This window comes from Psittacula echo (genome assembly GCF_963264785.1).
Source record: "Psittacula echo genome assembly, chromosome: 4".
NCBI lineage: Eukaryota > Metazoa > Chordata > Aves > Psittaciformes > Psittacidae > Psittacula > Psittacula echo.
The window spans coordinates 82813600-82830787 of record NC_137738.1 but is presented as its reverse complement, the minus strand read 5'-3'; the positions used below and the strand labels follow the sequence as shown (position 1 = coordinate 82830787).

General features: G+C 35.8%; 1 protein-coding gene across 1 annotated transcript in view; it reads right to left on the bottom strand.

Moving 5' to 3' along the window:
* The window catches only part of HMGCLL1 (3-hydroxy-3-methylglutaryl-CoA lyase like 1), a gene marked incomplete at both ends in the record, with an annotated part of 79148 nt that overhangs the window by 14514 nt on the left and 47446 nt on the right, over window positions 1-17188 (bottom strand). Inside the window, one exon of the mRNA XM_080615808.1 lies at window positions 15988-16176. Coding sequence (XP_080471934.1) covers window positions 15988-16176 — 189 coding nt within the window. The remainder of the gene's footprint in view (window positions 1-15987; window positions 16177-17188) is intronic.

Genomic DNA, 17188 nt, shown 5'->3' with positions numbered 1-17188 from the left:
GTTGGACACTAAGATTGATGCCTGTTAGTTCCAGTACAAGGACATCTTGCATTAATTTAGCTCCAGCCACTGCTTCCCATCTCCACTGCATACCAAGCTTCCACATTTAAAGTGGAAAAAACTTTTCAGGTATTAGTGATGTTTTAGTATTGTTCTCACTCACACGCTTTCAATTAGACCTACTCTTGTTTCTCCTGGATGTGATAAAAGAAAATGTGAGGAAGCAGTTGGTAAATACCCTTCAATCCAAGCCTCCCTTGTCCCTGCTACATACCAGAATGTGTGCTGAAGCTTTTGACTACCATTCCAAACATGCGGCAGTAACAATCTGTTACTGTTGCACATTACAATTTAAGCAGATGAGCACTCCTGTCTCATGCTTTCAAGGCTCTTCCTCTGATGTCAGTACCTATGCTTTCCAGAAAGTTACTCAGGTTACTGTTGTAACTGTTAAAACATCTTCCTTCACATTTCACCTATTTAATAGGAATCAAGCTAGGCTATGGTCAACTACTCCCTCTCCCTCTCCTCCCAGCTCCACCCCTCACATCCCCCCAGTAACTATCCTAGAAAGATTTAGCTAACTCAGATATGAAGCATACTCAAGAGCAGAGCTAAAAAACAAACACATGCTTCAAAGCACAATACAGTACAGTGGTACTACCTTATCTGGGCTTGAGATTTTTCTTCACCTTCTTGCTAAATAAATGTTCTAGCTATTGGTTAATGTGGGACACCCAGTGAGTGAACCACAGAACTCCTGCCTATGGCTTTTTCCTCATTTGAGACCCAAACTATGTTGGGCTTCACAAACACAAAGCAATATCTAAACGGAAGATCCAGCTGAAGCTCAAGTTTTCAGCTACTTCAGAAACACAAGGAAGGTGGTGGGTTCTGTGCATATCCCCAAGAAGTCTAGCCTCTCTCTAACTTCATCTTTGCTCCTCCACTTTTCAATCAGATTTTGCTGCATGTTTAATCTCCTATGCAACCGCAAGGTATAGAGCCCTAGCAGCACAGTTTAACTCCTTAGAAGAGTCTGCCATTTTATACAGCCACAGATTTCTAGAAATTCCTCAAATGCACAGGAGTTGACTGCACCAATTCTTACTTTACTGAAATTATTATTCACTAGGAGCTTGCTTGAGCAAGGGTATGGAATTCAAGACTGTATGACTATTACTGTTCGTGCTAAGATGCAGTTGGAGTTCATAGATTTGATTCTTCTCATGGATCTCAATATCAATGAAATATCAGAATTCTTTAATAACTGGCGAGAAAGAAAAGGACCATATTGTATCAGATAAAAAAGTCTGTTTTCATCTTTTAAACTGTTACAGTTCTCATCTTTTTTTGAGGAAAAAAAACTCCAGCTCTGTTAATTCCCAAAGCTACTTGTTTTGCAAAAGAAGATACTTGAAGTTTTCCAAAGGAAGTCACATATTTCAAGCAGGGTACGTGTGTTATAATGATATAATTTGCTACTTAGAATTAGGAAATCACTTTAACTTTTATCAAATGTGTAAGAGGGTTATTTTTAGGCATTGTTTTAGTTATTTAGCAGTTATTTTCTAATGTGAGAGATACCTCTTCTCATTTCTGGAGATACTTACCTCACAACAAAAATAAAAACTTGTGCATCCTATCTCAAGCTGAATAGATCATTATCTCCATCGTTTACTATTGCTCCTTATTAGATTTAAAGTCTAGGTCAAAAATAATTTGTAGAGGTAATGCTGTTAAATAAAACCTGCACTTTTTATTAAAACATATCTATTACTTTGGATCTCTCCTAATTCTATCTTTACAGTCTCCTGAGGGAAACAATATTTTATTCTATTTTAGTACATAGGATGCAAGGAAGTTCAGAGATTCTGCTCCCCAATATTCATTGACAAAACATACTCAGCATAAAGAAAAGTGGATTGCCAAGACATAGGGTAAATTACCCTTATTAAAAATCCTCCTGGCATTTATTGTATCATCTGGATTACACAGGTGCATATCCATCTTCTCTCATATTTGGAAAATAAGAACTGCATTCCCCATTCAAATGCTTTTAACTTATTTACAGCTAGATCTGGAGACTTAATATTTATCATCACAAAGTATAAAGCCAAATGTCCTTTTTCTTCAGGAGCACCAAAGATTAACAGATTAGAATGTTTTCCACATGTCCATTTCACTGTCAAGAGAATATTAAAGAAGTTTTCCAGCTTCCGCAGCTCAGCCAGATGTCAATGGATCCCACAGTGAAACAAAATTGGCAGAGTAGCCTTCTCATGACCCCGGCATTGTTTTATCAAGGATCAGTTTAAAAGTATAAAGGGCCATTTCTTGCTGAGATCTGTAATGTTTTTCAGCCCTCCTCCCCTGCAATTACACAAAAGTGCTGACTTTGTTGAACTACTGATATGCAGTAGTATTTCTTATGACTTCTCTCACACTGTGCTGTAATTGCTGTTTGTGTTGGCACAAGAAAAGTACCATGTCTTGTTTCCACTGTACATTTCCGGACTCTGGTTTCAGTAACATCAGTGTATGATATTGTACTGGGCATATGTTTTGTTGTGTAAACATTAACTGGTAATTTACCCTGTCTATCTCCACAGTATGGCCTCTAATTACCAGAGGTTGAGGGGCTTCAGATGGACATTTTATAAAATATTTACAGTAGCTATACTGCTTCTTTCCTTTTCTTCATTGGTATCTGTGTTCTGAAAATCACTGCAAGGGAAAAAAATACAACATCAAAAAGCATAAAACAAAACTCAACAACAAAACCAAATGCATTCATTCTTGCACACCTCATTCTCTAGAGGAAGTAATGACTAGGTTCCCAATTAGTTAAGCAAAAGTTATGGCCATATGGCAGTAGACATTACAGTATAAGAAAGTATTAGATATTTCTGTTTTCTTTCAATTTAATTATTCCCTTTAAATCTTTCATAATGAAAAAAAAAATCATGTATTATTTCTGCCAGTACTTTCTTTCTTAAAATTCATTCTCACTAAATAGCCTTTGAATTTGCAAACAACTATGCACATGCATAATTTGATTCAAGACTCAAGCAAATGTATATAACAAATGCGACCCTAAGGTCTTGTTGGAAAATATAGCACTTACTGCAAAGATTCAGAACCAAGGAACAACTTCCCTTTAAAAGCTCTGGAGTATACGTTTAAGTCATTCATCTCTATAATTTCAAGGAAGTAGAACTTTACATTTTGTGCTAAAATATAACTTCTGGAGTAGAATTCCAGGATGGGATTAAACAATTAATTATTACAGCAATTTGACCAAAGAAGATGCAATTGAATAAGGCATCGTTTTGGACACCACAGGCAGCGTGAACTTTAATTCCAAATAAAGTATTCACCATAACACAGGAAACTTGAAAATAATAGTGTGACAGTTATTCAGCTTCTACTATTCTATTATAACTGGATCAATTTTGTCAAATTCATCACACTACAATACCTTATCACATTGCACTACCTCCAAAAGAATCTTCTCTTCCAATACCCTGGCTAATTAAATGGTAACATTAAGGTGGGAGGCCACAAAATGTAATCAGTCTTGCATTTTTTTTTCTCCTATTTGTAATAAAGTTCCTTTTTTAAAAAAGACAGTTGCAAATTGCTCATCCAATATATCTGCCAACAGTGAAGCCAGAACACTTCTTTTGTTTAAAAAGGCACTCAGCATCTTGTCTTTTGCTACAGATGCACATTTTATTGCCTTGCTAAGTCTAGTTTTATTCTATTCATTCAGTTTCTTCTTAAGAGGAAACGTTACTGCATCAAATCAAGAATTCTTACCTATTGCTGCAACTCTCAGTGCAAGCAAAATCTGTTATGAACACAAATCAGAGAAAAATCTTTCTTTCTGTAATTGTTTACTTTATTCATTTGAAAGGACTCTATGTTAAGCAAATCACATCATCTGCCTCTGACAATTTGCCATCATATAGCACTTGCACTAAACAACAAAGGAGAAAAAGAAACAGGAAAATATGCAAGCTGGCAAAAGTTATGGAGCATATAAAACTGTCATTCATTTCTCTTTAAAAATGATTTAAAAAGTTTTTATTTCTGAAAGCCTGGCTGTTTCTATTTGTACTGTAATATTTCAAAAGAAAAAAAAAGATAAATGACATTATTTGACTTGGGACTGGTTCAATGTTGCTTCTGCACAGCGCAGAAATAAAAGATTGTTATCATACTTTCATTACTGCATCAGCTTTGGTTTCTTTCTGAACTGAAGAGTCATCTTCCACTTATTCCACTTATGCAAGTGGTCACTTGTTCTCATACAGCTACAAAGATCCACCCAACACACTCATTTATTGTTCAGGAACCTCAGTCTGCCTGATCACAGTATTTCCAAATTTTCTTCACTTTACCTTAGGAAACACCCTGAGAGATTGTTTAAAGCCACTTGATGTATCTCAGCAATAGGAAGGAACTCTCTCTCCTTCATTGTTTGCTGGACGATAACAAAACCGATTCTGAGGAGCCATAAATATGCAAGAATGGCCAGAAGTTTAGTTCCACCCCCTCAGCACAGCTGTCTTCAGAGCTGCCCAAAAAGTAAGGAAGCATCACCCTGTAAACACTGTGCTTCCCTACTAGAGACACTGGAATTTGTGATTTCCCAGGTCTATTCCTGCCACGCAAACTCCTCTGACTCTTGGTTGGGTCTGAAAGAAAGGTTCTATGCAATGCCCTCTTTTTTAAGCAGAAAATAGAACAGACACACACACAAATAATAAAAGATAATGAAAAGAAACAGTCATTTCTAAGTGGGAAGCTTAGAATCACTGTAGTGATTCTGTCATTATTTTTCACTTGCTGTTAAACTTTAAGAAAAACTAATTCAGTCTAAAAGACAGGGAGAGTCATTTCCATTGAGCAGAAAAATACACATATCTAAAAGCCATTTATCTTATTGTAGCTAATGTATAGGGAGTCACAGCCTGACTGAAGTGCAATATGATTATAGGGAGAATTTCTAAAAACAAGTTAAGCAACTCTAATATAAATAATTTACTCTCAAAATACCATGCAAATTGAATGAGGAATTAAATCCTGAATAAAACCCTATTTTAAAAGGTACTGAAAATAACTGTATCCCCATCAAAATTTTGAAACATTTTTTTCAGAATTGTTTTAAAAATTATGTTGAAATATTTTATGCTATTTCTGTCACTGAACCACATTCCTCTTTAGTCTGCGGCATGTAAACTCAAAATAAAGAGAAAGTGAAAGGAATAACACTCTTACAGTTAGTCAAGAAGATGGCTAGCTGAAAACACAAAGCTAGATACACAACTACTGGTATACTTGAATGTTCTAGATTAGAAAGTATCTAAAACTATATATCCTAGAATGATCAATGTAAGTACATCTTAATCACAGGAACAAATGGGTGGTCTAACGAACATAAACCTTGTACTAATCTAGACATGTTTTAGATGACTGGTTTTTAAATGCAGACATTGATTTTTGTGGTGTATTTAAATTGGCATGTTAGTCATGTCGGTTATGAAGACTGGCCCACATTTTCCATATTCAGACCCTATGGTAAACTGCTCAGAGCTCTGCCAACCTTTTGCTAATCAAGCTGATATCCCATGGGACAAATACCTGTTCTGAACTGCAGCACTCTGGGAAAACTTAGCCAAAACGGTTCAGCTCTTCAGAACAACTTATACGAACACTTAAATGTATCAAGCTACTAAGTAGTGATGGATTCCTCAAGTTCTCATGCTTCCACACCTTGAATCAAAGACGTGTAATGTGGAGAGTTCCACCTTAGTTGTAGCGATAGATGCATGTATAGATATTTCTGGAAGATCTGGAACAGCTCTTCAATTAAATCCCCAGGGATGCCATCAGCACACTCAGAGCTGACCAGAACCTCTGAAATCTCAGCTCTGGAGACATCCTCCAGTAGCCACTAGGAATGAAAGCAAAAATCTCTCTTTTGTGCTGTTACTATACAGAAACTTGTGCTCTTTTGTGTCATATATATGTGACCAACAAACTAAATGGCATCGGGACAGGAAATGTGTGCAACTTTTGTCGCAGACCATGGCACAGCTTTGGCCTGGGCCAGGTAGTGCTCCACTGAACAATTTCTGGCATAACTGGAAACTAGTACCATTTAGGGACCATTCGTAGTTGGCAGTCTGGAAGTGCTGACCTTGTTTAGGAGGGTATGAATTTGATTTTATGGATGCAAGCTTTTCACATCAACTGGCCTTAGTGTGAGAGAGGGAAGGAGGTACTGAGACTGGGAACACTTTAAAGGAGTGATATAGCAGCTGTAGGAGTGTAAAGTCTATTCAGACCCGCATTCTCATATCTAAAATTGATGTGATAGCTGAAGAGATAGAAATTGATGAAGAAAAGCATGCTGTGGGAGGGGTGCTGAGAAGGCAGAATGGGATGGGCTTGCAAAGATGAAGCAGTTCTGAGGTAAGTCAGTTGTGTAACATACTTATTTGTGGAAATCTCATTTCATTTGCTGCAAAAGTTGGAAGGTGTGTGAGAGACGAACAAGACATCATAAAACCAAAAGAGACAAGATGACAGCTATGGAGAACTAGATTGTCTTTCTGTGAATGAGAGCGCCTAAGTGATGCAAATACTTAATTTTCCAGTCATCTTGATAATCTAGACTCTCATTTCCAGGACTTGAATTAAAAACTGTTGCAAAATAACAGTTAGCAGCTCAATTTCTGACTGCTACAGGCAGTCATCTCATGAAGCCTACAGCTAGCCGTGTAGTCTCATGTAAAAAAACCCCTCCAATACCACCTTTTTATGAATGCAATCCAATTGAGTCACAATAGAAATATGCATGGGGAATCTGACACCAGTGTGCCCTCACTATATTTTTTACGCATGCTACAGATCAGTGAGTACAGTTTTCTAGTGCTATATTTTCACAACTCCTAAAATACTAAATATTTATTTTAAATTGGGCTTAGTGTTTTGAAAACTATTTTATACTAATTTGTTCTATAAACACCTGAAAACCTTTTTTGAAAAGCCTTCTTACATTTCCAGCATTTGGAAGTAATTTGTTTCTAGTCCAAAAAAATGAATGTCTGTGTCTAACAGAAAGAGCTGGATTACTGCCCAGTCCACTTCAGAAATGGAGGACGCTGACTCTTAGCCATTTAAATCGTCAAGTTAAACAAGGCACAGTTGGGATGATAAAAGGAGGTCTGTAAAAAGACTATTGCTTTGGCCATGTGGACTTACAACTATCAAACAATGACTAGGAAAATAGTGAAAGAGAGGAAAAAATTAACCTAACTGCTGGGGAAATATTAGGATTAGGTGAATGTAGGAGCACAGTATCTGTCCACACCATTCTCCCTTCTTTTCAGTGTGCTGCCAGCAGGACATTTACTCTGCTTAAGCACTGACAGAGGCAAAGAATGGCAAAAAAGCATTTGCAAAGAACAAAGGAGAGGGGAGGTAGATACTAATAGTCTGTATAGAGATTATTCTCAAATATGTATGCCTTCTTTGCAAGCACAACTTTGCAAGCCTCTTATTAGCAGGCAAAAGGTGAAATATGATAGAATTGCCGTCTTGTAGTCTATTAATATTAATTCCTTTCCCTTTTACAAGGGAAATATATAGTTCTAGATATAACAACTAAAGAATGATGCAGCAGAACAGAATCTGATGAAGACTGAAGAATCATTTAAAGTAAATTCTCTGAATCTCTTTATCTTTGCATGGGAAGAAGTGCATTCACAAGAGGATAAAGACGCACAATAATGAAAGCAATTCTAGAACGCCTTTAGGTATTGGTCAACCAAATCAGTATGGCCTTAATGCTTCTAAATTTAATGACTCAGAAAATAAACAATGAAGCTGAAATTGGAATGTGCCACTGGCACTGAAGAATGAAATGTGCAAATTTATATTCCCACTTATAGCATCGAAACATAGAATGGAAAACATTCAAAATTTGATTAGGAAAGCTACAATAAAACAGCATCCCAAGAAAAAAGTATAAGTTTGCAAGGAGGATGCAAGCACAGAAAAAAGAGAAAAGGGCATAGAATATTTGGGCCAAATTCAACCTTTCTATAAATACACAGTTTCAATGTTATTAGTATAGACAATATTTTTGGATTTAAGATAGAAAATTAAACCACTTCAGGTTTTATTTCTCTAGTTGCTGCATTGATTTCTGCATCCATATTCCATTTAGACCTAGGGTGACACATCTATATGAACTTGCAGAGACATAAAGAAAAAGCCATTGATTATTTTATGGTTTAAAAATGTTTTAAAACATTTTCAGGTTTGATTATAAGCCAAAGGGAAGTTGTGTCTACTGCTGCAAGACAGCTCTAGTGAGGGAATTTGGAGAGGAGAATAATCTCTAACTGATGAAGGATTTCTTAGTCTGATTAGTATCCTGAAACAGACTTGGTGCTGAGGTTTGTTGGTTCAGTAACTAGGGTTAAATGCTTATGAAATTCAGTCATCATATTAGAACAATGTAGATTTCTGTTATGTGTTAATTGTTTACAAGGTACTAAGCTTCATCTAAATAGAAAACAAAACCCATAAAAAAAAATACAGGCTACTTATTGGTATATGTATGTAAATATATGCATGCAAATATACTATTTCAGTATACAGTAACAAATATATTTCCTTTCCTATCCTAAAAAGTTAAAAAAAATAAAAATCTTGAAACAAAGTCTGCTGTTTAAACTCTTTCTCTAGTAATATTTTAACAGTTGTAATACTGGCAATGAGGAATTTATTTGTGAACTATCAGGCTACCAAGGTTTTCTGAAGCATGAGGAGAAAGGTCAGAAACTTTCAGGTCCTCAGAAACTGCATAGTATGCACATCCTGCAAAAAGCAGCAGAAAGCAATACAATTAGGTTTGCTACTTCTCTTGTACTGATCTGAAAAAAAGAGCAGGAATGGTACTGCCTGTTCGTTTGCTTGCTTTCTTATTTTGCTAAAATTACAGGCAGGAACGTAAAACCAGTACCTATTAAAAAAAAAAAAAAAAAAAAAATGAGCAGAGAAAATACTGGAAAACATCTGTCAGATTTTCAGTATGAATGCCTATGTTTTCATTTTCTTCCCATATGTAGGTCTGATTTATTCATTTGTGCAGTATGCTTTTTCACTTACAGAAGTAACTTGCTGCTCACAGCAGCAATATTATTTGATAAAACTCAAGTGTTTTTCTACTTTCCTAAAGCACATACCCTCTTTTTATGTTTTCTTCACAGAAACCTTGCAGTCCGGTGCCTTTTCACAATTCACCTGACATTTTACCCCTAATTTATCTTCTTTCAAATACACAATTTTAACCACCTCTGTCTTTTTATCTTTCAATCTTAAATAATTCTATTCATGCTTTTCTTTCCTACTATCACATACACCTTCAGCTCAGACATCAGTGTCCCTGCCCATGGCAGGGAGGTTAGAACTAGATAGTCTTAAGGTCCTTTCCAACCCTAACTGAGATTCATCTTTTTAATTACTAGATTTATCTAAGTGCTAGGTTGTTTCTATGAGGAAAAGGGAATAAAAGGAAACAAAAACAGAAAAGCAAACTGACGTTTTCTAAGGAATTTTATGTTACTGAAGTAACATATTCAGAAGTATTGTTTACACTTTCAAACCTAGAAAATACCTGGTAAGTACCTAGGTTAAATCAGTTCCTAGAGAAATCCAAAAATAGAAAGTTCTGGGAAGAACCTTATTTGAAAGGACAGCCATGTTATAATAAATAATCTCTTGCTTTACCTAAAATTATATGTATTACCAAACTTCTTTTTGTAGAATATTACACAGATTTAGTAGCACAAGAAGTGCTAGCTATCCTGTTTCTCACAATGCAAATCTAAACTTTGAAAAGTTTAATCCTTACAAGTTACAGCAACTGCCCTTACCATGAGCATTATGGTATTACAAATTATTAATTTAAGCAGAAAACCCTGGGACCCACAGGCCAGTATTTCTACAACCCTACTGATGGATGCTTTCCAGCTTGAAGAAATTCTGTTTCATAACTCCATTTGTTTCCTGCCATTTTGCCAACTTTCCACTTATTACATGCCTCCACGCCTTAATATTAACTTCCAGTGCAGAACACTGTAAATTGTTTTCTGAAAAATCAAAGCATATGATGGCCACTGTATATCCTTTGTCTTCTTTGGCAGTGACCGCCTCAAAGAATTCCAGCAAAATACTGAAGCATGACCAGCCCTTCCTGAATCCCGTACAGCTATTCTCAGTCAAGCTGTTTTTTCTAACGTTTCCCTATCTGAACCTTGAAATTAGTTTCTGGAGATCTCTGTTAAGTCTTCCTCAGTTTCCTAGGAGATCTTTTTAAACAGCAGAGGAAAGTAAACGTGAGGTCTGCTGAAACCTTTCAATTTCTATGCATTTCTCAAAATAGGAATTCAAAATTATTAACTTTTTTTCAGGATCCCAATATACAGTGCTTCATACGGCAAGTCTTTCCTATCCTCACACTGTGCTACATAAATTCATCAGCATGCCAGGCTGTGCAGGGGAAAGGAAATAGACTGTTGCAGAACTCAGATAATTTGATTGGGCATGTATGTGTTTTGACCACCTGCCCACTCATATACCTTAGCTTTTTTAATCTCAAAATTATATTCTATTTGAAACTTAAAATCTATTCAGTTTCTAAATTTCAATTTCAAAAATAAAGATTAAATCCAGACTTCATAAATATAATTTGTACTTTTCCTATATTCTTCCTCAGTAGATTTCATTAGCCTTTCACAAACTCAAAGAGATTAGTCATATATTCCTGTTTTACAAATAAAAAGTTGAAGAAAAGTCATGTACACAGTGACATGCCAAATCGGGAAAAGACAAGCCAAGATATTATAGTTCCTGCCTCCTGTACCTCATTAATTTCATACAGTGCCTCCCTACTGGCCTAAAAAAACGTGTCTGTAGTACAAGCTCAAAATTTTAACTAACCTATCATGACTATTTTTCATTCTGTTAAGAAATTGTTTAGATGTAAATAATTCCACTGCCAGGCAGTGGGTACCCCAGGATGCTGCTGATAATAAAAGAAAATCCTAGTGGTATTTAAGGTATTATTCAAGCAAGAACTCTGTCAGCCCACTACATACAAATTCATTTCCTCAGTTACTATATAATTCCCCAAAACCAGTATTTTCTGATTTGTGTAGCAACAGAAAAATATGGCTAGACTGCCTTCCTCAGCTAAAAAGTTAATATTCACTGTTAGATGAGAAATTACTAGATCGAGTCTAGCACAACGACTACATGCAAGGCTTCACACTTTTCGTGGTTGTTTATCTATCTTCTCTACCTCATAACAGAAGAGTCAAATTATTCTACTACACAGTAGCTCTGAATGATTGTGCTTTGCAGGGAATTAAAAAGAGAGCATTTCTCACAAATAAAGAATGATAAGGTGTCTTTTTTTTTTTTTTTCTTCCTTGATATCATCTTGAAATTTCAATTTTAGGTTGCTAATGAGTTAGACAGGAGTTGAGATGTATAAGCAAATTTATGATCCTACCAATGGTCATTAGGAAGAAGTTGCTGAGCTGCTAGTGATGAACATCACAGTAGTCAATGATAGATAAAGCTGGAACACAGGACATTTTATATCTTTATTCAATGCCAGTGCATACACTTTGTTGTTGGTTAAACATAGACTGCAGGCAGATAAATGCAATGCTGAACTTAATAACATGTAAATGTGCTGACATATAAAGTCATCATGTTGGAGGATCAAAGTTTCATAAAATTGTACTGTTGCTTCTTTTTAAATCAAGAAATAAAACTGTGACTGTATACGTGTTTGTATGTATAACTCAGTAAAAAGGTAACAAATCACCAACAGAAAACTTGTTAACAGTTTATATGTGATTACTATACACGTGACTTGTATACACATGTATTTGCCTTCACATTCAACCTGCCACCACTGCTGTCCATACCTTCATGTTATTGTGAACTCTATTCCTGCAACACAATGATCCTTGTGAGTTAACAAACCATGAACTTCAGCAACTATGTTCAGCTTCCTTTCCTGGTTCTGGCACTTAAAACTTAGCCATATCTACATTGAGTGCCTTTGTGTGAACCTAGTCCTTACTACATAAGCAAATTGGATTCACAAAAATATGCAAGTTAATTATTCTCTCCAGCATGCATCAAAGGAACTAGAACCTATTCAGTTTAGCAATCAAAGGAAGGGGTCATCAACCAGCCATTTCTATCCATATTAAAAAAAAAAAAAAAAAAGTTGTAATTGATCTTTAAAATTCAAGGATCTTATAGACATTAATGAAATATCATTAAATATCTCAAACTTTCTGTAAGGTGGTATATTTTAATGTTTGCAATGGAAAACCTATATTCACAAATTTTAATTTTGCAGTGTGAACCTTGAAAGTTTAATTGGACGCTTGCTAAATTCTGTTCTGGTTCTAAGGTGTGAATTTTATTTCAAAATTCCCATATTCTGGAAAGCACTAATTAAAAGTAATTTCATGTGGCAAATCATCAATCTCATTCATCTCATTGTATCCAATAAGGTGGAAATGATTACACAAGTTGGTAAAATCCTTGCTTCCTGTAAGTCGTTAGTTTTAGGCTTGTTTTCTCTAAGTTAGGATTTGATACCAGTAGTGTAGGGATCAGTTTATATTAATGAATTATGATAGTGACTTCAATTTGATAAAGTTATATGGGATTACCATGCAATTGTTTCATTCATGGAGGCATCAATGCCGGTCAAAACTCCTCTTTGCCTCTTAGCATATTTCTTCTCATGTTCAGGTATGTGCTATGAAAACAGACAAAGCTATTTCTGGCAAATAGACAAGCTATGCAAGAAAAGAGTTCTGTATCACTTTCATTAAAACCTTCCCCTTTCTTACCCGTTCTTTACATACTACAGGAGTCAATTGCCAAGGTAAAACTGAAACCTCCTTAGATAAATGGTCTACCTTATTGGGGCCCCTCCAGCACAGAAGTTTCCTGAACCATCTTTTTACCCTTCCTTGGAGGTCTGTAACAATTTCCTATAAATGTTTTACTACTCCTTTTAGTTACATTTTGTGATTGTCACATTAGCTAACCCACATATGTAATTTTACTCAAAATACCACAGCCTCTAACTAGATCACCACATCACTTCCCATCTTCTGAATTTATCCCTTTTTTAAATTGTATACTCTAATATTTTTATATTAAATCATTTAACTAAGATCCAGATGTGTTTCTACTTGAAATGTTTACTATTTTGTTCTGAAGCATCATTTCATTTCCTCACATTTTAACTCAGATTCTCTTCATAAAAGAAAGTGAATATCCTTTCTCTGGGCAATGTTTTCTATTATTCACTTCAACAACTTAAAAAATTACTTACCCTTTAAAAGCTGGCTAATCTCTCTCCCATCTTTCACTACCTATCCTTTTGCTAAAACAACACACATAAAACTGAATACTAAAATTACAAGGCTACTTCCCTGCTAATTTCTTACACAGATATGGCCTGTCAGTTCTAGATGACTTTGGATCAGCCCCAAACAAAAGAAAGTATTCTGGGTAGTATAATCCTGCACGGAACAGTGTGATCTGTGTAAAAAATCACTTACTGAATCACCAGCACCTCTTTCCACTCTTAGGAGATCTCCTGTTGAAGCAATGCCTGAATTAGTGCAGAGTGATTTGTGGCTTTCCAGCTGTCATTCATTACTTCTTAGGAAATACAATACACAATACAATAGTACTCAGCCTGAAGTTGTAGTCTGCAGTGTCTTAGGAACAGTGCATTTTGCCTGCTAAACTTGTTTTCAAACAAGAATTGTAGCCCATTATTTCTATAACCCCCTCAAACACATTTCATTCCTGGTGAAATACTGTGTTGGTTGCACAGACCCATAAAGGAGGAAGGGCAAGGAATTGCTTCTGTTAAGAGTCTGGTCTATGAAACAAATGACTGAGTTGAAGACAAGGGGGTTTGCTCCAGTACTTTGCCATTCATGCATCTTTGGCAGAGAGAAAAGTACTGGCAAGCCTGACAGCAGGGGCTAGAAGTGACCTTTTGTGATCTACTCTGATCTACTGGCTTTGGCACTTTGCCATCTGTCTGACTTGTAAAAGTTGCCCTGTTTTACAAAGAGTATTGCTTAGCTATAATTCACCACTAGAGCTGCCTTGTTTCTTTGACCAGAGACAGGAGAGGATGTTGTGAGTTGCGGGTCCCATCTGAGGATCGAAGAGCCTAGGGACCTACCTTCAGAGCAAGCCAAGGAGCTGCTTGAACAAAGCCAGTCAGAGAGACTGTGTAATGCCTGCTTCATCAAGGACTTTTGGCAAAATCTATGACAAGTTCAGCTCAGCCAAAACCACCCCACCTTAGACATGCACTGTAGCAGAACCTGTGCACACAAGAAAGTTTTCTGATGGGTCTCAGGCACCCCTGGCTTTCAAGAAAACTGAGAAGCTGGATAGGGTTTTTTTTAGATCTATTGCTCTCTTGAATTTACACGTTAATTAGCCTGAACTGCACATTAATTGCCTAAGAGCTTTTTCTCCTTTAATTCTCACACAGTTGATTTAAGAAGTATAAAGATAGGAGGAGGTAAATATGAGAAAATAATCATAACAAATACTGGGGTTAACAAAGCGTAGCCATTGTTCATTGTTTAGTAGGCACCATGACAGCAATTCTTTTAAGGAAGGATTTGAAAAACAATGCTTCAAGTATTTTTATGATGAACTCCTCCCATGCTCAGGGGTTTTCATGCTTTTAGCTATTACATCTGAAACTGAATCTAACTGTGAAATTAGCAATTAATTTATCCCATGGTACATATACACATATTTGCAACAGTAAAAGTGAGTAAGGGTGAATACTGAGCAGTGTGAGTAAAAGTTTGAACCTTTTGACAACATTTTGTCATTCACTATTTAATCAAATACCTGCAGACTCCCACACTGAAACTTCCCATTTCTTCTTGTGGCTTATATCACTAATGCTGTTAACACTCTGCTGTTACTTTTAAACAACATACATCGAACAAAAGGAAGCTGACCTTAAAAATGGCTGCTTGAATTGCTAGGAAGCAGAGTGTGCCATTAAGTATAAAATAGAACAGTAAAGGCCTACAATTTGTAAACAGCTTTTGATTCTGTAACATTTAGTAAAAACAGGTCTCCTTAGGAACGCATACACATTAAGACATTTTTCAAGACTGTACCTTTACAAAAACTACATTAGAACTCACAGTTTCTTGTACTGTGTCCTATTCTTAAAAATAGGCAAACACAAAGGGAAAAATATCTCTTATGGAAATTAATTATTTCTGATTATTTAGCCACAGATTTGAAAGAAGATTAAATATGAGATACAGTGTTGCTAATCTTACTTGGAAGACATAACTGACCGAAAAGCATAGAGAGGACATGTTAACAGTGCTAAAATTATCTAGAACACTCTGTTTATGTACAAAATTACCAATAATTTAAATTTATCCATCTGAAATCAATTATTCATTTTTCTATTTTATATTTAGAAACCTCTGCAAAACAGAAATTTTAGTTTAGTGAACAAAAAGCATACAGATGTTCCTAAGAAAAGTGGAACCTGAGACATGAGAAAAAGAATATATTTTATGTCCCTCTTTCATCCAAAATCAATGGAACATAATAACTGTTTCTTAGTGACTTGTATGGAATTGGAGGTAATAAATAGATAAGGACTGAAATTTTCTGATAAAACTGCAGTAATACCTGTAGACAATCTGATGTACAAGCAATACTTTCTGAAAGTTTAGTGAGTGCATTTTTCCGCTTCTAACGATTTCTTTAAGGGTGAGGTTTTTTTTTAAATTGTGCCTTTGAATTAAACTATGACTACTAGTATCATATCTGTAAAATGACAGCCTGAGTTACCTGTATGGCTGTGAGGATATTGGCTAATGCCTGGCCGTATGTGTCATGACAGTGAACAGCAAGAGCACGCAAAGGAATTTCTTTCATAACAGCTTCCAGCATTCTTTTCATGCTTCCAGGAGTACCCACACCAATTGTATCCCCCAGGGAGATTTCATAACATCCCATACTGTACAGCCGCTTAGATACCTGATTAGAAACACAGAAACACAAAGAGGCAGAGACAAAAAAATATAAAATAGGATTGAGAACATGCATTAAAAGCGACAAAGTTCTGTAAAGGTTTCAAGTTTTGATCCACGAAAATGGACTTATGTATCAGAAACCCTCTATTCATTCTTGAAAATTGTCACCCAAAAAGAACATCCCATAGATCCTCTCATTTTAAATTTATAGTTCTCCTTCTATATGTGGAATGACCAACCAAGCCAAAGTCATCAAAAACTTGCTTTTTGACTCTCCCGCATAATCCAAATAAGCAAGATTTTACACTATGAATTAAGTTTCTGTCAAGTCCTTTCCCAGCATATTCCTCTCTCTGGCAATTTCCCAGCTGTTCGGTTTTCTTTGTGTACTTTTCAGCTTACAGGTCGTGCAGGGTAAACACCTGTGCTTTTGTTTGCTTATTACATGGGGCCAAGCACATGGCTGAACTAAGACAATAAATAATTAACAAGAAGCCTGATTCTGCTTTTTCTTGGCACTGAAAACATCAGTGAAAACTAAGGTTTTAACATGCTGTAGTTAATATTAATTTTGCTTGCTTTTCATAAATCAACCATTAAAATACTAACAGAGCAAATCTGCAACTTGATTAACATTCTAGTCTTTAAGTTTTAAAATTTTACTTAATACCAAAAAAACCCATATAGAAATACTTCTTATTTGTGCAGGTAGAGCCCTAAATGTTTCAAGAATTACATCATTGAGGAGTTCTTTGCATGAGTAAAAGATTTGAGGTCTGGCTCCATAATATTTTTATTGAGAGATACACATTCAAAAGCACAGAATCATGTTTGCAAAAAAATATTGCTTTAGAAACAAGGAATTTTGAAATGTAGGATCTTTGCACCTTACTTTTGTTAAATTTATTTGGAAAGGGTTTCATCTTATTTTCAGTTGCTGCATATGTTTATTCCCTTTAGGATTCCCCACTGCGTACCAGTGATCCCAAAAGGCCACTACAATGGAACAGAATCCC